At 44.2% G+C, this 24,595-nt stretch overlaps 1 protein-coding gene across 7 annotated transcripts in view; it reads left to right on the forward strand.

Annotated features, from left to right (window-relative positions):
* PATJ (PATJ crumbs cell polarity complex component) overlaps positions 1-23,261 on the forward strand; it is a 370,533-nt gene extending 347,272 nt beyond the window's left edge. For 4 of the 7 annotated variants that reach the window (XM_059374937.1, XM_059374938.1, XM_059374939.1 and 1 more), the window contains 3 exons: positions 7,939-8,045; positions 11,287-11,410; positions 14,878-17,328. In XM_059374937.1, the coding sequence (XP_059230920.1) occupies positions 7,939-8,045; positions 11,287-11,410; positions 14,878-15,024 (378 nt within the window). In that variant the 3' untranslated portion in view covers positions 15,025-17,328. Of the gene's footprint in view, positions 1-7,938; positions 8,046-11,286; positions 11,411-11,545; positions 13,550-14,877; positions 17,329-22,853 lie in introns of those variants that run through there. The other 3 variants (XM_059374941.1, XM_059374943.1, XM_059374942.1) reach the window with 3 other exon arrangements.
* Positions 23,262-24,595: the final 1,334 nt, after the last annotated feature.

Below are 24,595 nucleotides of genomic sequence, written 5' to 3' on the forward strand. Positions count from 1 at the left end.
CCCCACCCCCACTCCTCTGCCTGCCTCTCTGCCTACCTTGGATCTCTCTCTCTCCGTCCAATAAATAAATAAAATCTTTAAAAAAAAAAAAAAGACCTCACTTTAAAAAAAAAAGTTGATACTTCTAACCATTATATTTTTAAAAGATACAATGAAGTTCATATACTCTGATGTCCCTAGAATCAGTGTCTTCAGATCCTAAATAAAAACTTGAAGCAGGTGTGTGCTTTCTACTTCATTAAATTACACCAAATGTCAGTCCTGGGACAAGGCAAGCTTTTCTTTTTTTTTTTTTTTATTAAATTTTTTTATTTATTTATCAGAGAGAGAGAGAGGGAGAGAGCAAGCACAGGCAGACAGAATGGCAATGGCAGGCAGAGGCAGAGGGAGAAGCAGGCTCCCTGCTGAGCAAGGAGCCCGATGTGGGACTCGATCCCAGGACGCTGGGATCATGACCTGAGCCGAAGACAGCTGCTTAACCAACTGAGCCACCCAGGCGTCCCAAGGCAAGCTTTTCTTGATTGTTCCTCTGTTCCGTGCCCCATCTTAGGATGCCAGCTTTTTCAGAGCACCTTAACTTGACAGCCTTCCTGTCAGTTTTCAGCATATCCACACTTTGGATCTAGGATCCAGGATGGGTGTGAGTGCTGAATTTGTATTTTGTACTGCAGGATTTGAGTCCTAACAAATATAAGGGCTAATCTTACTCTTCTACGGGATCAGCAGCTCAGGAAAGTTGGAAGCAAGGAGCTCAAGCTTTTGTGCATTGTGATAATCCTACTTATCTAGAAAATATTTGACTTCTCAACTCTCCAAAACAATCCCCCAGACCTATTTTCTTTTTAAAGATTTTATTTATTTCAGAGAGAGAGAGAGAAAAGCACAAGCACAAAGGGAGTTAGGCCAAGGTACAGGGAGACGCAGACTCCCTGCTAAGCCTGGGCTCCATCCCAGAACCCTGGATCATGACCTGAGCCGAAGGCAGGCACTTAACCAACTGAGCCACCGCCCTCCCCAAAACCTATTTTTTTTTTAATTATATTTATTTATTTGACAGAGAGAGATCACAAGTAGGCCGAGAGGCAGGCAGAGAGAGAGAGGAAGGGAAGCAGGCTCCCTGCTGAGCAGAGAGCCCGATGCGGGGCTCGATCCCAGGACCCCGGGATTGTGACCTGAGCCAAAGGCAGAGGCTTAACCCACGGAGCCACCCAGGTGCCACCCCAAAACCTATTTTTAAGGAAAGGTACTCATCTTAGGGTCCATGCAATAAATAACGTTTGCTTTATGACTCAGAAAGTATCAAGCATACATGGTTTTAATATAGAACATACAGTTCTGATTGAATTTAGTTTTGCTTTTAACTTGAATTAGTAAATGCCACAAGAAGCTGAGGCATGAGAAAGCATATCAGAATAAATACCCTCCTGGAGGGGAAAATACAGTTTGTCCATTTGGAGGGGGAAACACGCTGTAAGGTGTAATGGCGGTTGGAGGGGGAAACACACTGTGAGGTGTAATGGCAGTTGGAGGGGGAAACATGGAGTGAGGTGTAATGGCGGTTGGAGGGGGAAACATCCTTATTGGTTCTTCCTCTTCCACTGATTCACAGGCCTCTGCTTTTTCATTAGATTCAGAGGATATGGCTTCTTCCCCATCCTTCATTTCACAAGTCTTCCTGTCGGATAGAGTGACTTTCTCCTTCTTGTCTTTCATTTCACGAGTCTCTCTCCCCTCATGTAGAGTGGCATCTTCCTCTTTCATGTCACATGTCTCCCTCTCCTCAGGTACAGAGATTTCCTCCACATCTTCTTTCAGACCAGTGGTGTCGCTCTCTTCTCGTAGGCACTTACTAAATATTTGATCCTAACAAGGTTGGGGAGAAGGTGAGGAAACAAAGTACTTTCATTAAAGCCCAGTGAGAGTTCAAACTGCTACAGCCACGTGGCAGCTTCAGACGGTCTGTTACGTTTCCTTTGTGCATCCCCATCACCCAGCAGTGCCACATCTAGTGATCAGTCTTAAAGAACCATTCAAGGTGTATGAAGCAGCACTATGTGCAACAATAAAGGATGACATAAACTTAAAGGACCCACAGGTTTTGAACCAGGCGAATGGTTCTGAAGGGTGAGTGGGAAGCGGGGAAGACATCCGCCATATCTCCAGTCCCCAGGGATGAGAAGAAAGATTGCTGATCTCAGTATGGTGGAAATGGATCTGGCCCTAGCTGGGACCAAGAACTCTGGGTACCACAGCTCCCGAACCACATATTCAAGTTGCACAGACCTTAATACCCATTGTCTGAGGACCTCAAAGCCTTCTTTGCTTTACCCAGAAACCCTGTCCTTCCCCTCTTTTCTCTCCATTTTGAATCACATGTGTTCCTGTCTGTCCCCCACACTACAACTGCCAGCCTTTCTGTTGAAGGATGGAACACATCTGCTTTCCTCTACTCCTGTCTCTATCCTCAGAAACTACCACAGAAGTTCTAGATTTACTTAAAATAATAATAATAATAATAAGGAAACCTCCTATTAGTCTATTTGCCTTCCCCCATCCTCAAAACCCATAAATAGACCTTTTCCCAGCCTTACCTCCATGTTGTTCAGTCCCTGGTGTTGATGGGAGAAGAGTACTTCAGAAGCAGAGCTGAACTAAGACTCATAGGCCACGTCTCCTTGGACTTGTACCCAGCTGAACATATATACCCTTCTGAGATCAGATTATTATCTTCCACAAATCAGTCCCTGGGGAGACCAATCAACTCCGAGAGCAAGATGGTTAATGCAGATACCTTGGGGCTATAGAGTCATTCTGGGGGTGATGGGTTTATGTTCTCTGTGGCTTCCTACAAAAGACTAAGCCATCAGTGAAAATCCCTCACATATCCCATCTAGCTTCTTGGCTTCCACTCTTACAGAAGAGGAGCTTGAACCGCTCCAAGGATCCTCGGTAAGCCCCTGGGATTTAATATCATCCGTGGGTGGGAGACCCTTTTTATTTCAGGGTTGAGGGTAATCAAGAGGCCTTTAGATTTTAGAGGGTTATGAGTTTTTCTGTAAAACGGTACTGTTATAGGGGTGCCTGGGTGGCTCAGTGCCACCCAGGGGTGGGTTAAAGCCTCTGCCTTCAGCTCAGGTCATGATCCCAGGGTCCTCGGATCAAGCCCCACATCGGGCTCTCTGCTCAGCGGCGAGCCTGCTTCTTCCTCTCTCTCTGCCTGCCTCTCTGCCTACTTGTGATCTCTGTCTGTCAAATAAATAAATAAAATCTTAAGAAAAAAAAAGACGGTACTGTTAGAAGTTTTTATATTTTCTAGCTAGATTTTTATAAAAATTGATACTTACCCAAGTAGAACTGTGATTTTGTTTTCACAATTTATATGGCCGATTTCTTGGACTCTTGAAAGTGTATTCTTTTTCTAAGAGTTAAAAAAAAAAAAAAAAAAAAAGATCCTTCAGGAACATCCATGGGCCTATCTTCCGCACCCTGAGCCCTCTTCTTATAGTACCTTGTAAGAGCCAGGGAGTTTCCCAGCCTGTCGTCAACCACACACCATGGTGATCTGCTCTGTTTGTAACTGCCTGTTCAACTATCTCTCTGGTTCTCTCCCTCCCTGACACCATATCTAGACTGTACTTAATTATATGCGGAGTGAGTCAGATTGCCTGGTGTGAGGGTCCAAAACCAGGTCTATACCCTCACACTGCATATGATGTAGAGCACAAGATTCTGGAGTGAAATGATGTGGGAATGAAACCAGCTCTCCCTCCTTAACTGACCTTGGAAAGTTCCTTAACCTCTCTGCTCCAGCTTCATCTGTCTAAAATGCAGATATAATAGTGGCACCTACCCCTATAGGGACTCAGGAGAGCGCTTAGTGTAAAGTAAGTGCTCAGCTGATCTCAGTAGTCCTGGCGCTGTTAGAGACTAAACAAACCAAAGAAAAGGAGCAAGTTGCCATCAAATCCTGAGGTACCTTAAAGAAAACAATATTTTACTGACTTTCTTCCTCAGCCCCATAATGGATGGTCTGTTTTCATGGTCAGCTGACAGTGCAAGTCCAAATTCCCGCCAAGTACAGGAACATCCTTTACTGTATCCCAAATTAATAGATTTTGAGCCTCTGTTTGAGGGCTAGCTTCAGTGGGATGCTCATGCCCCAACGAGCTGTGCCATTCTGTTCTGGAAGGGCCTGACTAGAGTTTTTTCTCTCCTATAAAAACCCAAAACCAATCTCCTTGTAACCTCTTTGTCTCACTCTGTTCTGTGGAAATTCAGAAAATTGAGTCCCATAATCCCTATTCCTTAGGAAGGTTTTGGATTCATTCACTCCACAAATACTCATTAAGCAACTGTTAGGTGCCAGGCACGTTAACACTGAGAAGCAGTCCTTGTCCTCATGGATCCTGTGGTGGGGAGGTAAGGGAGACCCGTTAGCAGTCATGGGACTACGTCTCATCACAACTTGTTAGAAATATTTTGCGAGTGCCATGGGAGGAAAACAGGAGAAATTAATTTAAGCACCAGTAGTAAAGAAGGCTAGTATAAGGAAAGTGACTTGGAAGCTGATACCAGGCCCACTGGTGGGTTTTGGGAGGGGTGGAGAAGATTGTGGGCAGAGAGAACTGGAGTGTGGTTGGAATGGAAGGAGATTGATGGGATTAGAGGAGCAGGCTAGGGGAGGATCTTTGTGTGTATAATTAGGGAGTCTGAATTTTATTCCAAGTACAAAGAGAGGCTGCTGAAAGGTTTTAAGCAGGGGAGTGTCATTATCCATTTTATATTGGAAAAGATAACTGGCTGTTGTATAGAAGAGAGATTAGACGAGAATGAATGTGATGCTGGTTCAAGGCAGCTGATAATGATGAATTAATTAGAATGGTCACCATAGGGGCAAAAAGGAAGCAGATTTGAGAAGTACGTTAGAGGCAGACTCCAGAGGACTTGGTGGTGGATTACATATGGCAGGTGAGAGAGGGATGTCGCTGGTGGGTAGAGAGTAAGCATTCTGTGTGGTTAGCCTCCCGGCATCCGTTCTAGTTCGACAGTGGTCACCCGTCAGCAATCAAGTATTTCCAGTCTTATACCTAGCACATTTTAGTCAGGTGGTCAGAGCGACCATCTACTAAGAGGGAAAACTAGAAGGAAAGTGAATTGTAAAATGGATGTTGGATCAAGGGTTTGAATTAGGGGGTGCCTGGGTGGCTCAGTGGGTTAAAGCCTCTGCCTTCGGCTCAGGTCATGATCCCAGGGTCCTGAGATCGAGCCCTGCATCGGGCTCTCTGCTCAGCGGGGAGCCTGCTTTCTCCTCTCTCTCTCTCCCTGCCTCTCTGCCAACTTGTGATTTCTGTCTGTCAAATAAATAAATAAAAATCTTTGAAAAAAAAAAAGAGTTTGAATTAGCTAATGCAGATGGTAACTTGGCAATTGGATATAGCAGACTAGGCTGGGAATTTTCAGCACCTTGTGGCATTTAAAGCTATGGGAGTATATACATTGTCACCTAGACCCTAAGTGTGCATGTGGGAATTGGACACAGGACTGAGCCATAGGGGTGAGTAGAATAACCAAGAGGTGGGAAAGTGGGCCCCAGCAGCAGGAGGAAGGCCAGAAAATGGGTCCCAGACGTTTAGTTCTGGTGATGGGGAGGGCTGCCAGGGTGGAGTGGTTCATGAGGATGGTGTAGGTTGAGATTATAGAGGTCATAGGCAGAGACAACTTCTCTGATACACTTGCTGTGGGGAGAGTACAAAAAGGGCTGGTGGAAGTGGAGGGGCTCTTGTGGTCAAGACGAATCCATCTTTTCCTCCTTGTGTCATCCTAAATATTTGCCCAGTTCATTCAGCCATTCTATATATGACGGTATTTCCAGAAGATTCCATAACTTGCACACAGCTGTGTTTTCCCCCAGAATAGGATACTTCACCAGAATGTGTTCTGATTCGCCAGGATGGGACTGTTGCTTTCCTCGCTGTAAAAACTCTAATGACAGATGCAGCTAAACCTGGCAGTTTGGGCAGCCGTGCCCTCTATTGGCTCATTGTGAAACTGCAGTCAAATCCAGTTCTTTGCATTGGTGGAAAGTCCCCCACTCCATACCTACTTGTGCACAGATTATTATAATCTAGAAGAACCACTGATCAGAAGCAGGAGTAGCCCAGGAGCTCTGGAGAGAGAAGCTCTGAACTCATAGAGATGGAAGACATCTCCAGGCTAAGGACACAAGGCAGGCTTTTATGATTCCCATTCAACAGCTGAGAAAGCTGAAATTCAGGCACAGCACCATTTTTTTTTTTAAGATTTTATTTATTTATTTATTTGACAGGCAGAGATCACAAGTAGGCAGAGAGGCAGGGAGAGAGAGAGAGGAGAAAGCAGGCTCCCCGCTGAGCAGAGAGCCGGATGTGGGGCTCGATCCCAGGACCCTGGAATCATGACCCAAGCCGAAGGCAGAGGCTTAACCCACTGAGCCACCCATGTGCCCCACACAGCACCATTTTAATGTCAGAAACAGAACTTGAGAACCTCATTCTGTGTCCTACCATGAGCTGTGAGAGGCATACTATATTTCTTCTGTGTGCTTTTGAATGTTTTTTGCAGATGAAAAATTTAAAGTGAATGTTTATGTGTCATATACTATTGTTTGGAAGCATCTAAAAAAAAACAGATAATAGAGAATCAGTCATTCTTTCTTTCATTCGCCAAATATTATTTGGACGTGTATGTGACTTAAGTTTGTGACCCTAGGGAGCTGGGTTCCCTTTGGACAGTTTTAAGCAGAGGAGTGTAATAACCTGCTGTGTTTGAACAGAACCATTCTAGCTGTTCTGTAGTGAGCCGGAGAGGGGCTGAAGCAAGGAGAACAGGAAGGGGACTTTTGTAGATCTCCAGGCAAGAGAGGATTCTGTAGACAGACCAATAGAGGGACACCCGGTGGCTCAGTTGGTCAAGTGTCTGCCTTTGGCTCAAGTCACGATCCCATGGTCCTGGGATTGAGCCCCATGTCTGGCTTGCTGCTTAGTGGGGAGTCTGCTTCTCCCTCATTCTCTGCCCCTCTACCTGCCTTTGTGTGCGCTGTCTCTCTCTCTCTCTCTCTCATAAATAAATAAAATCCTTGAAAAGGAAGGAAGGTGGGGTGGGGGAGACCAATAGAGTTTTTGTGAGGACTGAATGCAGGTTGAGAGAGGAATAGTCAAGGACAACACCAGGCCATTGGCTGAAACAAAGAATGAAGTTGTAGTTACCTGAGATGAGGAAGTCCACAAGAGCAGACAGAGGTCACAGGGGTGGGCTCAGTGCTGCACGCGTGAGCTCTGACACACCTGTTGGACATCCTACTAACTGGTGATTGGATAAAGAGAGCTGGAGTTAAGAGGTGGTGCTGAAGATGCAGACTCCGGGATTATCATCACATAGATGGTATTTAGACGATCCAGTTGGGGGAGATGAGATAAGATGAGCTAACTAAGGGGAGGGTTAGATGAGAAAGATAGAAATTAAAAGATGGAGCCCTATGGCACTCCCCTAGAGGTTTAGGAGATAAGAAGAAAAGGAAGCCCGCAGAGAGGAAACTAGTTAAGTATGGTATCATGGAAACCAAACGAAGAAAACAGCTTGAGGGGCGCCTAGGTGGCTCATTAAACGTCTGCCTTTGGCTCAGATCATGATCCCCGGGTGCTGGGATTGAGCCCCCCATCAGGGTCCCAGCTCAGCAGGGCATCTGCTCATGCGCTTATGAGCTTGCTTACTCTACATCAGATAAATAAAATCTTAAAAAAAAAAAAAAAGTTTGAGAGAATAATCATTTGTTTCCAAATGCTGCAGATAGGTTGAATCAGATGAGTATGAGACCCAACCAACCCAACTATTGAGTATAGTATGGTTTCTCTAATTCTCTCCTGACTTACAGTGGATTTTCCTGTTCTGGTTTTCCCCCAGGTTGTAGCAGATACCAATATAAGCGCCATAGCAACTCAGCTTGAACACATGTCTCCAAGCTACCACCTTGGTTCTCCCACTGCTGAACACCACCCAGAAGACACAGAGTGAGTATTCTAGGCGCAGAGTGCCTATTCTATGTATGGGCAAGGCTCAGTGAGACCTTTTCCAGAAACTAGAGTGTGCTCTCTAAAGAAGAGGAGGGGGAGGTATGCATTACCTTTTCTAACTCCTGGAGAATCTCCAGGGATGCACCAAGGTTTCCTCATTTCTCACCAGGCTTGGTTCCTGGTAGAACTTCCTAAGAGAGGGCCGGTGCACACACTGATTTGGTCACTTTGACACCATGCCTTCTTCCTCTACAAATCACAGATTGACCCCCCAGGGGTACCCTGCTTTATTAGGCAGGGAAATATGTTTTCTAAGCTAAATGTGTTTCCCTTGTTCTGAGAGTAATCCTAGTGCTATACTTGCTGGCATTCTTCATTGGAAACAGTCATTGCCATTAACGAAAGCAGTGGTTCTCACCCTAGAATGTGCATATTAAATGTCTAAGGAGCATTTTTAAAATGGCTAATTTCTCTGGCTCCGTTCTCAGAGATTCTGATGAGGGGGTCTACAGCGGGTTCCCCAGGACAGCTTTGCTACAGGTGGGCAGAGGGTCTGTACCTTCAGAAATGCTGCCTAAACTTACGCCTCTCAGTACCGCCAGTGCCTGGTCACCAGTACGTGCTCCGTAAAGGCTTGTTGATGGATCTGAATGTTTCACTGGAAAGCTCTAATGATCACAGACATTTCGAATTTTCTCCTGGTACTTTCAGCTTAAATCATACCTTTGAGTTTGTTTTTCTTGAGGAAAGAATATTAAACTTAAGTTAATTTTACTTTTTTCTCATTATGAAAGGAATAAATGCATGCTGTTAAAACATGACAGATACACCCCTGGGGCTAATAATACATTATATGTTAATAAAAAATTTAAAAATTTTTTTAATATGACAAATGCATAAAATTAAGATATTTTAAGTTACAGTGGCCCTATTCTGGGAGAGGGGGGAGGATCAGGACCCTCTTATAGAAGAGTAGTTATGTACCTTTAGCATCCTTTGATGTCCCTATGGAAATGCAGAGCTGCCCTTGTGATCTTGGTTCCTTTGCTAGGAACCACAGCTCCTGGCAAGTTGGGAACCACTGTCGTAAAAGAATCTATAAATTATTTAGAATCCAACCACTGTTAACATTCAGAGATTTTTTTTTTAATCGGTCTTCTATATGAAAGTAAATTAAAACAAATTGAAAATGTGAGATAAAGGGAGGCAAGCTCCCATCTGATGTTGCCAACTGAGGAGTGGAGTTATATCCCCCCACCTCCTGAAAACAGGTCTCTAATTGTGAAACAGTACAATTATGACAGTCTCCAATGATTTGGTGGCTCCCAGGGCCACCAAAAAAAAAATGACTTTGGACGTCTAGATTCCTGTTTCAGTATCCTTAGAAACAGGGGCTGTGTTTGGAGGAGGAACCATGAATCCAATTCACGTCTGGCTAGTGGGCCACTGCTGAGAGTACTTACAAGGCCATGAAGTCCCGAAATGGGGAGCCTTATTCATGACCTCATTACCATGTGGCCATAAGGGATAATTCATCATTATTTCAACATGTCTTCACTGAGCACTTTTCAAAGGCCAGATACTGTGCAAGTACTGGGTTCTGAGGATTCAAACTTAAAAACCACAGGTGAACGCATTGCCCCAGTCCTCAAGGAATTGGGGAGAATCGTGAAAACAGGCCCCTAAATTCACATTTGTAAGAGTTGATAAGTATAGGGGAGCCAGGTTCCCTGAGAAAGTTAAGTAAGCACGGGGTCCTGTGGAACCATGGAGGTGGGAGCACAACTCTATTAGGGTGTGTCCTTGGAGACACAGGTGCTTCTGCTTAGTTTTAAAAGAATTGGAATGAGCCAAGAGGGGCATTCAGAAGAGTTAAGGATTTCTAGGACATGAACGATCAGCAGTTACTGTGGATGGCCTGCTGTAAACAACCAGTAAGTACATCAACAAACAACCAGTATTGGTGTGGCAGCTGAAAATCCACCCGAACAGAAGCCGGGCAAAACTGAGGAGAGGGAAGAATATTCTAGTTGGACAGAACAGCATATGCAAAGGTGGCTTATGTCCCAGTTTTGCAGATTCCTCTAAATCCATGACTAGCTGAGTTTGTATGACATGGCTCTGCCCCTCAGATGTGCACGTTGCCACAAACCAAGTGAGGCGACCAGCATGTAATACGAAAACTCCCGAGAGTCAGACGGCAGGCACTGGCATCCTGGGGTTCCTTGAGGTTTTTACCCTTTGGACAGGGCATCTGGGAATAAGAAATTGGCATTCGCTAAGCTGAAACTACTTGAGCCTGCATAGATCATTTAATTTTTAGCCATGTTATTTCTAAGAGAGAAGACTTCCACACTGGACAAAACTTGGAAAATCAAAATTGCCCGTTGGAAACAGACTGTCTTTATCCATTTTGCTTCTCCTTGGTTTCTCTCTTTTCTCCCGGATATCACTTCTCACGGACGCAGTCATGATCCTGAGTTTGTGACAAGCACAGTCCAGACAGCTGGGAACACTCAGATGACAGTGACTTAAGGAGTTCGTAGTCCCGTAGAGCAGAAAGATGACTTCAGTGGTCCCGCCCCAGTGTAGTGAGGGTGCCCTGGACATCTGGCCCTACTGCAGAGGGGGCACCAGGGAGGATCAGCTGACTCTCCCAAGGGAAAGCATCACCTTGGAGGGGGGCTTTGAAGACTGAGCTCCCACCCTGGGTCCCCTAGGGGCAAGTGGTGGGCGAGGAGTGTGAGGCTGCGGGGGCAGAAAAGGAACAGCAGCCTACTGAGCTCTTAGGCTGGGGTCCCCTGTCCTACATAGAAGCCCACCTCGGAGTGGCGGTCTGCCACTGAGCTAAGTGGTCCCCCACCTCTCTGTCCCCACACCGTCTTTAAGGATATAAAGACAGTCCCATTCAGCTTTAAGTTAAAAACGAAGCATATGGAAGGGTGTTGTGACAACCTCCGGATCGCGACTTTATTTTTCATTAAAAAACAGTGCGTTTTATGAAAGAGAAACCCCTAAAACCTCAAGTCATTAAAGACATACTGCTCATTGGTCCCGCGTGACACGGGAAATGTAAAAAGTACGTTTCTAGATTGCTCTCTTGAGAGTTCCGATTTCATCAACTGGCCTTCATAGTTTCTCAGTGTGAAAGTCTCTCTCAAATCTGTGTTCTTCCATTAAAATGAAATTCCCTCTCAGTATCTATTCTCGAATTAAACAGCGTGCATTGTGTTTTCAGAACACCTCCACCTAAGATTATTACTTTGGAGAAAGGCTCTGAAGGATTGGGGTTTAGTATTGTAGGGGGTTATGGAAGTCCCCATGGAGACCTGCCAATTTATGTCAAGACTATATTTGCAAAGGTATTTTTTCCTTTTTACTGTACTTTTTTTTTTTTAACCTAGGTGAGATTTTTTTTTTTTTAAGTGCTTTGTTTTGCTTACTTGTAGGTATAGCTGGGTGTGTGCTTATATGCTTTTCATTTTAAACTTGTGTAGGACATTCCCACAGCAGATTAGTGAAAGAAGAGTCCTCTTGTAAGAGTGGAGTTCCAAGAAATGTCATTTTCTTTGGACCCTATTACAAAAGTTGATCTCAAAGAGTGTCTTTGAAGAACACAACATAAGGAGCCGTGCCGCACTGTGTGGAAGCTGGCCTTGGAAGTATTACTCTGGGCTAGTATAAAAGTTTGGCTTTCTCCTTCAAGAAAAGAGGACAGCAGAAAGCTGTGGTGGAAAGCTCTGTATGAGCCTTGGGTCAGTACGGCATTAATGGCCGTCCATCACCAGTAAGCTCAGGATGCATTAGCTGAAGTTGCTCTCTCTGTTCCAGTCCTCTGCTAAAGTACTTGCAGGATCAGGGCACTAAATTAGACTCCAGCTGGGTAATAGTGCCCTTCAGGAACTAAATATACTAATACATCCTTGACACATAGGTCACAGTGTACATTCCTACTGCTGCCTCTAGATGGCTCTTGGATAGGTTTTTATTAGTATTAGTATTACTATTAGTATTAGTATTTAAGTTTATTCATTTACGTTATCTCTACACTTATTGTGGGGCTTGAACTCACAACCCCAAGATCAAGAATCGCACGCTCTTCCAACTAAGCCATCCAGGCGCCCCTTAGATAAGTTATTTTTAACTTTATTGTGATTTTTTTTTAAGTTGGAATCCAATTTTACTCTAAATTTTTAAGATTTCTGAAAAGGACTTAGTATTGACAGCACGACTTTATTCTTCATAGGTTTTATCACAGTCATTTGTTTATTAATTGACCCGGTGGCCTCCTACTGCTTTTTCCTAAGGAAATAAAGGTCTTCAAGAGAAGAAATAACATAGCTACTCCTTCTAGAAAGCTCCATTATACTAAATAATGAGTGCAGCTCTTATCACTGGTTAATTGAACCTAACCATGACCGGACATAATCCTTAAGTCACTTGGCGTTTGCTTTCGGAACACGTTAGGGAGCTTCCGATTTACCCACCTGTTTCCAATTTGTTAGGGTGCCTTTTAGAAAGATGTGTGGTTCCCAAACCACATATCTCTTGACCTGGTGATGGGCGAAAGGGGAGAAGGAGGGCAGATCAGAAACATTCCAGATGGCAGCACTGCCCCAGCCTGATGATTCCCAAGGTAGTAAGCTCCCTACAGACCCTCCTTTTCCTAAGACCACACCGAAAGTAGTTGTGATAATTATTCTTTGAGGGAACTATTATGCTTTGGTTTTAAAAGAGCCAGCTATGTAGATAAGAATAGTGAAAAACACATTCTCCTTCCCTGCACTGGCCTCTGTAAAGCCCTTCCAGAATGTCTGTAGTGCCCGGCTCACTACCTAACTGTATGTAGGTGGATCTGCTACATTCAAACAGAGGACTGGTTAGTTTCTCAGGCCTTTTGGCCTGCAGCCCAGACTTAGCAGCCACCCCAGCAGTACCCATCTAGACAACCCATAGGCTGTGGGACCAAAGCCAGGCACCTTCGGTCAGGTCAGCAGAACATACAACTGAGGATGAAATGGCCGTGCCTGGCTGGTGGGTTTTTTAAAAGAAACCACCATCAGATCATGGTGAGACAAAGTAGTGGGGCCAATGAATGCACAGAAGATCCCACAGAATCTCTTTTCAAAGGTCCTCCTTGACAGTGCTCATTTAGAAAGCACCTCTGCAGGTGGTAACCTGAGAGGAAATATTGGACATCCTTGATACGTTTTATTTTTTAAGGAACGGATCTTCGTTTGTAAAGTGAGGCACACTTAAAAATGAAAAGCTCGAATTAAAAAAAAGTTCTAAAGCCCTAGCCAATGGCCTACTTGTTCAGTCTCAATTAAAAGAACATTCCACTGTAAACAATTACTATCATTATTTTTAGATAGTTCCATAGCATTTATTATAATATGTCCTTTGATGACTTTTTTTTTTCATTTGTTTGAGTGAACCAGTATATCCAAATTTGTAAGTTTTCTTTAAAGAATCAATAAACCAAAATCTGGCAAAAGTTATTTGGGTTTTTTTTTTTTTAATGGTGAGATCCTTTGACACTAAGCTAAACATTTCCCCATAAGAATTTAGAGGGGGTAGGAAATAAAGCTACATGTTTTTACATGCTTTTAAACAACAAACACTTTTTTTAAACTTCATTTATTTAAGTAATCTCCACACCCCAATGTAGGGCTCAAATTCATGACCCCGAGATCCAGAGCCTCATGCTCCACAGGCTGAGCCAGCCAGGCACCCAACAATCATTTATTCTTAAAAATGTTTGTCTTCTCAAGTTTCTGGATCTCAGATGCCCACAGGGTGTGGTTTTTTTTTTTTTTTTTATAGATTTTATTTATTTATTTGACAGAGATCACAAGTAGGCAGAGAGGCAGGCAGAGAGAGAGGAGGAAGCAGGCCCCCAGGGTGTGGGTTTTTATGGGACCTTTGTCCCTAAGCTTCTTTTAAAAATTCTGTTGCTCAACTAAGAAATTAATTTGGCCCATTGAGGTCTTTATTCCCCTCCAGAAATAAGAAACATGACAGGCACTTTGAATGTATAGGACTTTGGGGACTCAGTCTGATTAACGGGCTGCCAGAACCTTCCATTTTCTTCCAGGTATTTGGTTGGAAACTTCAAAGTCAAAGCCAAGTTCAGGTCTCAGTCTTTCCAGCAGCCAGCCAGATTTCACCATTAGCCAACAAGAAATTGGCCTAACAACTACAACAATCGCGAACATTTAGGGAACAGCTTTTCAGAGACTGTGAAATCTGAAAACTTGAGCTCAATCAACCACAAGAGTTCATTTTTTTTATGCTACCACCATTATTGAGTAAATACCATGTGCCATACATTCACTCCTTAGAAGAGGCCGAGAGCCAGGCCTGAGCCAGCTAGGCGCCCTGAGGCCACACTTACTTTTGACAGATCATGTCAGTGCTGCTATCTTAATAATGCAATGGGAACCCTATAGAATGATGGCATTGGGACTAAGACTAACACCAGATTCAGTTCTACCTTTGTCAGTATATTACATATTCGTGAATATGACATTCAAATTTCCTTCCGTTCTGAATATTGAAAGAAGGTCCTACCTGTATTAAAAGAAACATGAATGTTAGTCCATTTCTACTAGTATGTTACCTAAACAGTGCATAATTATGGTTACTATCCAACCATTCTTCAAATAACACATCCCACATTCTTAATTTTCCTGGTTTAAAAACATTACCTCGCAATAACTGTAACTGGTAGTTTGCAAAGTTGCTCTTTTCATAAGTACACCATGATGTTAATATTATTTGTGAACTGCTTGGTCCTGGATTAAACCGGAATGTCTCTTGTTTGTAGGGAGCAGCTGCAGACGACGGCCGGTTGAAGCGAGGCGATCAGATTTTAGCTGTTAATGGCGAGACACTGGAATGTGTTACTCATGAGCAAGCCGTGGCCATTCTAAAACGCCAGAAAGGGACTGTAATCTTAACTGTGCTGTCCTGAGCCTCGGGTCCTAATCACAAGATAGATGCTGTAGAATAGCCATAGAAAGACGAAGCTTTGAGGATGAAAAGCAGCCTCCCCTAGAATTCACCTTCATTTATCACCTCACCCTTCTTGCTCGGGAGAGGTGGCTAGATTTCACGGGACTTGCCCAAACCAACCATCGACTCTGGGTGAGGTGAATTTCTAGAACTGAACGAGTCTTACCTGATTTGCATCTCACATCCACGTTTGGCCACTAGTAGGAACTGGTTCTGATTATCTCTGCTGAACCCGAAGTGAACCACCTCTCATTCCTGTGCCATTCTCTGCCCATCCCCACTCACTCAGAGGCTTAACAGCAAGCTCACATGTTTTCTGACAAACAGACACAAATGTTAACCAACTTATCATCTCACTCGTGATTTACTCGTGCTAATTGTCTCTTCAAGTATGCCAGAAAACATTAGGAGTGTAATTAACTTACCACTGCTCCCCATGATGAAACACCCCGTTCTCCTATGGGAAATTATTGTGCTCTTTTCTGCACGACATAGAGTCAGATAAGTCTCAAATTTGTTTCTCTGGGTAGATCTTTATAAGCTAGTCATTGATGATTATGATGAGTCGATTTACAGACTATAATCTGAAAATTCTGGAAGACTTTCTGATTGTTTTCTTGGCTACATAAATGTGTGCCACTGAGCAAATGCACCTTATTCTCCACAGGAACAATTAGCATCAACGTTCTGAATTCTAACCATGCTAGATTATATTCAAGTCCAGGAAGTTCAGCTGAAGTTAATGGCATCTCAGCAGGCAGGCATCATTGCATCTCTTCAGTCTTCAGACTAGGAGATAGAAGCCCCAGAACCAGTCTGCAGAGATCAGTAAGTTTTCCCTCAGGTTAGACCTGGTGTGGGTGGCCTTGGACTTGTGCAAAAGCAGAGTGACAGATTTAAATATCCTTCCCCTTGGCTCCATACCAGTCAATCTAGCAGCACAAACTGTAGGAACAAAAGGATAGAACAACATACTTAGCCACAAAGTGAGTGGAAATGAACTCAGTTGAAGAATCAGTGAGGGCTACTTGGCTGATGTTTCCTGATCTTCAAGAAGCCCCCCGCCCACCCATTTGCTAAAGTTTTGCGCTAAGAAAGCAATTGCTGCAGAGAATACAAAAAATACCTTTAAAGTTGAATAGGGACATTTTTATTTGGGTATTAGCAGGAAAAGGGGGAAGATGCTTATCAGTGAATGTTATAGTTCTTCTGTTTAAAAAAAAAAAAAGGTACTGTGAGAGAGGAGTACCAGGATCAGTAATCGAAGTAGTTTAGCATCTTTGAACTAAAACACAATGCTGCAAATGGGTCATGGTTCACCGTCATTATCCAAATGGAATGGACTCTGATTTTAAAATGTTATTTAATAATTACAGATTTTAATTAAGAATTACCTTCAAGTAGACATCATCACAAAGTGCATTAACTCTCGTCGGAATATTTTGTGGCTATTCCAAAGTATAGAGTGCCTAAATGTTATGTTGAAAATGTCTTTCGTGGCTGGTATTAAGTTTTCTGAAGTTACATACGGCTTTTTGGAATTTCTGATGTATCCACCATGTGCAGTCTTGTTAGGGTCTTATCTTTCAGTGCATGAGAAGCTTTCAGCCTCAGAAGTTCTAGGCTAATTGTACCTGCAAGAACACCTGAGGCAACCTAGAAGAAGTGAAGCCCAAATAAAACTTGAAAATGCACCTTAAAAAGAAAAAGCATGTGTGTGTCCATGTGCTCACACACGGGTTTATGCACACACATGCATAAGACTTCATATATGGCTTTTGAAATGTGATTCTGCTTGATTTTGATCCATTAAATATCGATTTCAAAATAGCACCCTGCTGTCATGTCTCATACACATTATCCTTTTAGGTCATGCCCCTGAACGTCTCCAGATAACTGTGCTTTATAGTCCTTGCTGCAGTAAATTGACCAATATTTTCATCCCTGGTTCTGTCTCTGCTGCACGACTACTAAATAATTGCCTTGCCAAAAATGCTTTTTTGCATCAGAACTTAAAAGCTAAGAGGATACCAAAGACGGGAATTTGAAAAGAGCTATTGTCTCATAGCCATATGTATGGTTTTGGCCTATGCATCATTTGGAAAATCTAAGTATTGTGATTGGAGTGAACATGAAAGGGAAGTCAGTCTGGAAAAACAGGACTGCCGAATGTATGTGTAAGATGTTTCCAAAGAGTCTAAGTAAGTGTAGTTGCCTGAAGGGCAAATGGAATCTTATAATACATGAAAAACTGTAATTTCTACATCTGGTTTGGTTTTTTTTTCTTTAGCCATTTTGTTCCCTAATTTGAGGGGTGTGGGTGTGAAATCCAACTTCTCACAAAGTTTTCCAGTCCTGTTAAAATCTGGGCTGCATTCATGGCTGTCTTGCAGTAAGTGTGTTGCCAAGCATTAGAACAGGTGCTTTATAAAAGAGCCAGTGTAGTAGTCTAGAGGGCAAGTCTTGGCAGCCCCCTGAGTTCGAATCCTGACTCACCAGCCTTGTGACCTTGGCCAAGTTATTTAAATTATCCCTTGCTTTAGTTTCTTCAGTTAGAAAAGGGTGGAGGTGGGTGGTTTCTCAGTACTAGCATTGAGTACAGTCCACATAGAATCCTTAGTACAGTGCCTGGCTCGTAGTACTTCAACAAACATGAGCAATAAACCCTTTTCCCCAGGCGCCTGGGTGGCTCAGTCAGTTAGGTGTCTGCCTTTGGCTCAGGTCACGATCCCAGAGTCCAGGGATCAAGTCCCACTTCAGGCTCCCTGCTTGACAGGGAGTCTGCTTTTCCCTCTCCCTCTGCTTCACCTCCTGCTTTTGGGCTCTCTCTCTATCTCTCTCAAATTAAAAAAAAAATAAAATAAAAATAAAAAGGCTTTTCCTACATATGGAAGTGGCTTGAAATTAGACATTCATGCTGATGATTTGTGGTTTCAAACAGTAATGACCTTGAAAAAACATATTTCTGAGGGGGCTCAGAACTCTTGCCCAGAATCCGCAGCCTGGGTCACTGATTATCCTGGCGTGAGCTTGTGGAGCTGGTACCTGTGCCATCAAGAAGCCAGAAATGAACTAGAACCAGGGCTCCTGGCATCAGCCATGCCACTGGGATAGGGAGTAACGCCCACTCCATAGGCTGGTGCTCCTACCTCTGGAAGCCAGCAAGATGCTTCAAGTACTATCAACCCTGTGGTGAGGAATTTTAACCTCTACGCACCTTAATTCCACGAATTTGGAATTGCAAACTGCTGTTCTTTTAACCCGACCACACACTTTCTACCCCTCTGTTATCTAAGAAGTCAGCCTATCCCACCGGATGAAAACAGATTAGGTCAGATTCATCTTAGATGTTAATTCCATCCCATATGCTTTCCAAATACTGCACGCGGGGCGCCTGGGTGGCTTAGTCGTTGAGTGTCTGCCTTCCTCTCAGGTCATGATCCCGGGGTCCTGGGATCGAGCCCCGCATCAGGTTCCCTGCTCAGCAGGAGGCCTGCTTCTCCCTCTCCCACTCCTGCTTGTGCTCCCTCTCTCGATGTCTCTCTCTCTGTCAAATAAATAAATAAAATCTTTAAAAATAATACTGTATGTCCCATCCTTAGAAGTTTTATTTGGGGGACACACATGCACACACACATTTCATTTCCCTCATGTTCATGTTTTCCTTTACATCAGGGGTCAGCAAACATGTGGTGTAAAGACTCAGAAAATAACTATCTTGGGCTTTGCAGCCCTTTGCAATCTATCGCTAGTCCGTTTTGCCATTGTAGCATGGAAGCTGCCATAGACAATACAGAAATGAATGAACTTGGCTGTGTTCCAGTAAAGCTTTATTTATAAACACAGGCAGCGGGCCAAATTTGGCTGATAGGGCGTGTGTACTTGGCCCCTTCTTCACGTATCTGACCATATTTTAAGACTCAAAGTAGTAGTTTAAGATCCTTGTCTGTTACAGTATCCCATCATCTTTGACATCCCTGGGGCTGTTTCTTTTCTACTTTTGGGTGGGTCTTATTTCTCTACTTTTTTGCATGTCTGATTTTTATCGGATGCCAAACATTGTAAAATTTACATTTTGGGGTGGCAGATTTTGTTGTCTTCCTTTAAATAGCGTGGACTGTTCTTACCCACAGTTCCAGTTGCTTGTGATCCATCGGATCCTTTCAGGTGTTGTTTATAAACTTTCCTAGGGTGGGTCTAACGCACCTTTCATTTAGGGCTAAGCTTGCCCTGTTGATATTAAGGATTTATCTTGGAAATTCCACCCAATGCTGGTATATAATGAGGGTTTTTCATTCTGAACATTGGAAACTATTCACAGCCCTGCCTCAACTCCAGGTGTTTCTTTGCTGGCCTTGAGGAGTTCCCTCCCCTGCACGTGCAGGTTCGTATTCCAGCCAAGGCTAAGGGGGTCCCTCTGCAGGTCCCTGTAGCTCTGTCTCTGTGAAGCTCCTACTGTCCAGTCCTCTGCCTTACAAATTCTAGCCGTCGTGGCCTCCCTGAACTTTGATCTCTCCTGCACCAATGAAGTCTATCAGTTTCCCCTTCCCGAGCTGTGGCCGGGAAGGTGCCCCGTGGCAGGACACTGGGACAAGTTGTCGACCTTGTTTCCCTTCCTTCGGGGACAAAAATCCTGTGCTGCCTGTTACCTGATATCCGAAAACTGTTGTTTCATCTATGACGTCCACTTTTCCAGGTATTTACTACAGCAGGAAGGTAATTCCCGTAGCGCTTAATTCTTCATGGACAAAAGCAAAAGCCCTTCAGCCCTTTATCCTTGATCTAATCAAAGGGATATAAGATGCTGATGGCAATCAGGTTCTCATAACATGATGATTCTGTTTTCTGTAAGCATCTTGCACTTAAAAGAAGCACTAGACCAGTAAGCCACTTGGTTTCTCCCAGCTTGTGGAATCAATTCCAACCTTGGATTCCTTCCCACAGCCACACCTGTCCACATGACCTAGGGAGGCAATCTCTTTTCAGGAACACACTTTTTTTTATCAGGATCAGAACTACCCCAGCCTCATCTTGGGAGCAACATTGCCTTTCTTTACAGCATTGCTTTTCACACTTTATAAGCAAGTAAACGTTTTTAGCTCCAGTTTCCTCCTCCATTTTATATTTTATTTATGCTTATATTTTTCTAGTAAAGTCCATCAGAATAGACTTTTTTGAGCACAAAATTTTTAATTTAGGTAATAGTTCCATGCGAAGGTTTTGACACCTTGACTTGCAATTGTCAGATTCTCCATATTTAAGACTAGAAAAGAAACATTTCACTGTCTGCACAATGGCAATATAAACTGAAATTTGGAAGAGTTATTTGTGTGTGTGTGTGTAAAAGACTTTAACCTCCACTCTTTCTGAGCAGCTTTTTTATTCCCAGTCTCTTTAAGGAACAAGAAAACAGCTTTGGCCTTGGATCCCTGAGATGTTGCTGTCAAGTATTAGGACCCAAGTGGGGCAAAGTTACATAGGAACAAAAATTTCTTTCTAGAATCAGATCTTAGAGATGGTGGCAGTCTCAGAACTGGAGTCTGTCCCGGCTGCCCACTGCCACTCCCATTTCACAGGTGGGAGAGACATGCCCGGGGAAGTAAGTAGCCCAGTTGCCCAGCTAATCTGCAGGCAGAGGAGTCCTCAGGCGGCCACAGTGGGAATTCATCAAGTCAGCAAGCTATTGTAGAGCACCCACGCATGGCTTCTAAATTAGCCCAAATTTTTAAAGTTTATTTCAGTTCTACCTAACTTAGCTCTACAACACAAGGCACTTTCAAGACAAAAATAGAAACAAAGGCTAGAAAACAAAAATAGACCTATCTTTTAGCTGCTGACAAAAAAGACCTGGTCTGGGACACCTGGGTGGCTCAGTGGTTGAGCGTCTGCCTTTGGCTCAGGTTATGATCCCAGGGTCCGGGGATCGAGCCCTTCATCAGGCTCCCTGCTCAGAGAGGAGTCTGCTGCTCCCTCTGCCTTCTTCTCCTTCTGCCTACTGCTCCCCTGCTTGTGCATGCTCTCTCACCCTCTGACAAATAAATAAATAAATAAACCAAGATGCCCTTCAACAGACGAGTGTATAAGGAAGATGTGGTCCATATACACTACTCCATCAGAAAGGATGAATACCCAACTTTTGTATCAACATGGATGGGACTGGAAGAGATTATGCTGAGTGAAATAAGTCAAGCAGAGAGAGTCAATTATCATATGGTTTCACTTATTTGTGGAGCATAACAAATAGCATGGAGGACATGGAGAGTTAGAGAGGAGAAGGGAGTTGGGGGAAATTGGAAGGGGAGGTGAACCATGAGAGACTATGGACTCTGAAACAACCTGAGGGTTTTGAAGGGGTGGGGGGGGGGAGGTGGGGGGAACCAGGTGGTGGGTATTGGAGAGGGCACGGATTGCATGGAGCACTGGGTGTGGTGCAAAAATAATTAATACTGTTACACTGAAAAAATAAAAAAAAATTTTTCTTAATTAAAAAAAAAAAAGAAGAGGTCTTTCTCTTTAAAAAACAAAAACAAAACCTTGTTTATCAACTCCCCATATACCTCTACATTCTGGAAAGAATTTCCAAGGTAGGATTTCCCATAACCCTCATGTGTTATGCATTCTTCTTCTCAAGCTAGCCACAGCTGGTGACAGGTGCAGTGTCGATTGCCTGATGTCTTGGCTGGTCATGTGTCTATCTTTCTTCTCCTGGGAGAGCAGAAGAAATGGTGGAGTAAAGGTTGACCTTGTCGTATTTCACTCCCCTCAAAGCTAGAGTCATGATTTATTTTCCTGGGAACTTCAGGGTCTATTTGAAATGGGTTCCAGGGCGCCCATACCCAAGGAAGAAGATTCATTGGTTTTTAAACATTGGGAACTGGATGCCTGGGTGGCTCAGTTGGTTAAGTGACAGCCTTCAGCTCAGGTCATGATCCTGGAATCTCAGGATCGAGTCCCACATCGGGCTCCGTGCTCAGGAGGGAGTCTACTTCTCCTGACCCTCCCCCCGCCACACACACACTCTCTCAAATAAATCTTCAAAAAACAAAATAAAAATTGGGAACTGGATCATAAAATTATGAAAACTGGCAGGCCCAAAATCTGCCATGAGGGTTGGCAGGCTCATCTCCCAGGACAGTCAACATAGAGATAAAGTCTAGGGAATTTCCTCTTGCTCAGGAATACCACCAGCTTTCTTGGTCTATTCAGGCCTTCAAGTGACTGGATGAGGCCCACCATGTTATCTGCTATATATATGTATCTGCTAACTAAGTCTATTGATTTATTTTTATTTTTTAAAAAAGATTTATTTGATGGAGAGAGACACAGCAAGAGAAGGAACACAAGCAGGGGGGCGGCAGAGGGAGAAGCAGGCTTCCTGCTGAGCGGGGAGCCCAGTGTAGAGCTCAGTCCCAGGACCCTGGGATCATGACCTGAGCTGAAGGCAGACACTTAATGACTGACCCACCCCAGGCGCCCCTAAATCTATTGATTCAAATGTTAAAAAGAGTCATCCAAAAGCACCCTCAAAGTTGACGTATAACATTATCACGGACATCATGGGACTTTGAATTGCAACCTTTCTCTCTCTCTCTCTCTATATATATATATATTTTAAATTAATTTATTTACACCCAGTGTGGGGCTTGAACTCACAACCCCAAGATCAAGAGTTACACATCCCTCCCACTGAGCCAGTTAGGTGCCCCAAACTGCAACCCCTTTAGGGATAGCCTTGCCTTAAGGTACACAAGGAAGTGGTCTCTGTCCTTGTTCTCACTTCTTTTCTAGCCTCCTGTCTGCTCTGGTGTCCTCAGCGCTGGAGCAGTCACTGTCATCGCTACCACAGCCCCAGGAACAGACACCTGAGCTACTACTACTGCCATCTGATCGCCCAGGGACCCCCAAGTAGTTATATGCCAAATTAGATGACTTCTCATTGCACTCAGAGTGAAGTCCAGACTCGGCAAGCTTCTGAAGCGCTGAAGGTTAGCTTGCATCCCGGTCTCCGGCAGTCATAGTAACACTCATACCACCAAATACTTCCCAGAATAAGCCAGGCTCCCTCACCCTGAGGACGTCCCACAGACTGTTCGTTAGTGTAGAAAGCAGTGCTGCTCAAGTTACAACCACAGACCCACTTCAGCAGCATTGCCTGGGAGAAATGCAAATGGTCCTCAGCCCTGGACCAACCCAATCTTTGGGATAGGTCCCAGAAATCGGTTTGTTTTGTTTTGTCTTTTGTGGGGGGTGGGGAGGGGAGAGAATCTCAAGCGGGCTCCATGCTTAGCTGCAGCCTGACTCGGGGCTCCAGCTCACAACCCTGAGATTATGGCCTGAGCCGAAATCAAGAGTCAGACAACCGAATGAACCACCCAAGCATCCCCAGAAATCTGTGTTTAACAGGCTCTCCAGTTGACTCAGATACACAGTGAAGTTAGAAACCCTGAGGCCAGAGCACTTTCTCTTTTTTCCCTCTGTGTGCGGTAATTTGCAATCGCATAGGTCAGAGGCAGACAGGAATGCAGGCCACCTCCCCCACTACCTTACCCTCTGAGGTGTGTTCCCTCAAGACCAAGTCTGACTGGTCTTGTCTGTCTAGCCACCTAGACAGACAAGAAGTAACAGGCCACACAACACGTGGCTCCGTCACTTCGGCTCCTGGGATCCAGTTCCATATTGGGATCCCCGCTTAACGGGAAGACTGCTTCTCCCTCTCGCTCTGCTTGTGTTCCCTTTCTCGCTGTCTCTCTCTCTGTGTCAAATAAATAAATAAAATCTTTTTTAAAAAGTCACCTGGGGGGGCGCCTGGGTGGCTCAGTGTGTTGGGCCGCTGCCTTCGGCTCAGGTCATGATCTCGGGGTACTGGGATCGAGTCCCGCATCGGGCTCTCTGCTCAGCAGGGAGCCTGCTTCCCTTCCTCTCTCTCTGCCTGCCTCTCTGCCTACTTGTGATCTCTCTCTGTCAAATAAATAAATAAAATCTTTAAAAAAAAAAAAAAAGTCACCTGGGGCCATTCTAAATGCCCAGTACCTGGGGTACACCCTGACCGATTAAATGGGGGGGAGGGGTGGAACGGAGGGGGAGATCGAAGGTGTTGGGTTGTTCTTTTTTTTTTTTTAAGTTTCCCAGGGGATTCTAACATGCAGCCAGAGTTAAGAGCAGATGTTTTAGGTCCTTCCCACAAACACCTGGTTTAAAATTTTCCATTCCCAAGGCAATTGCAACAACATTGAGATTTTATGTCCCATCAGATAATAAACCCTTCCTGAGGCGGCAGGCTGGAGGTGGCAGGGGGAAAGCAGGACTGGGAGCGCCAAACCCAGCAGGATCCCCGAAGGTGTTGGTCTTTAGATCATTAGACACTGTTTAAGCTGTTTTCCTACCAACAACAGTTTTGAACATATTCTCTTCACGAATTTAAAAATTACCCTTAAGGGGAGCCTGGCTGGCCTAATGGGTAGAGCATAAGACTCTTCATCTCGGGGCTATGAGTTCAAGGCGCATGTTGGGCGTGGAGACTGCTTAAAAAG

Source organism: Mustela nigripes, chromosome 14 (assembly GCF_022355385.1).
Source record: "Mustela nigripes isolate SB6536 chromosome 14, MUSNIG.SB6536, whole genome shotgun sequence".
In the NCBI taxonomy this organism is placed as follows: domain Eukaryota; kingdom Metazoa; phylum Chordata; class Mammalia; order Carnivora; family Mustelidae; genus Mustela; species Mustela nigripes.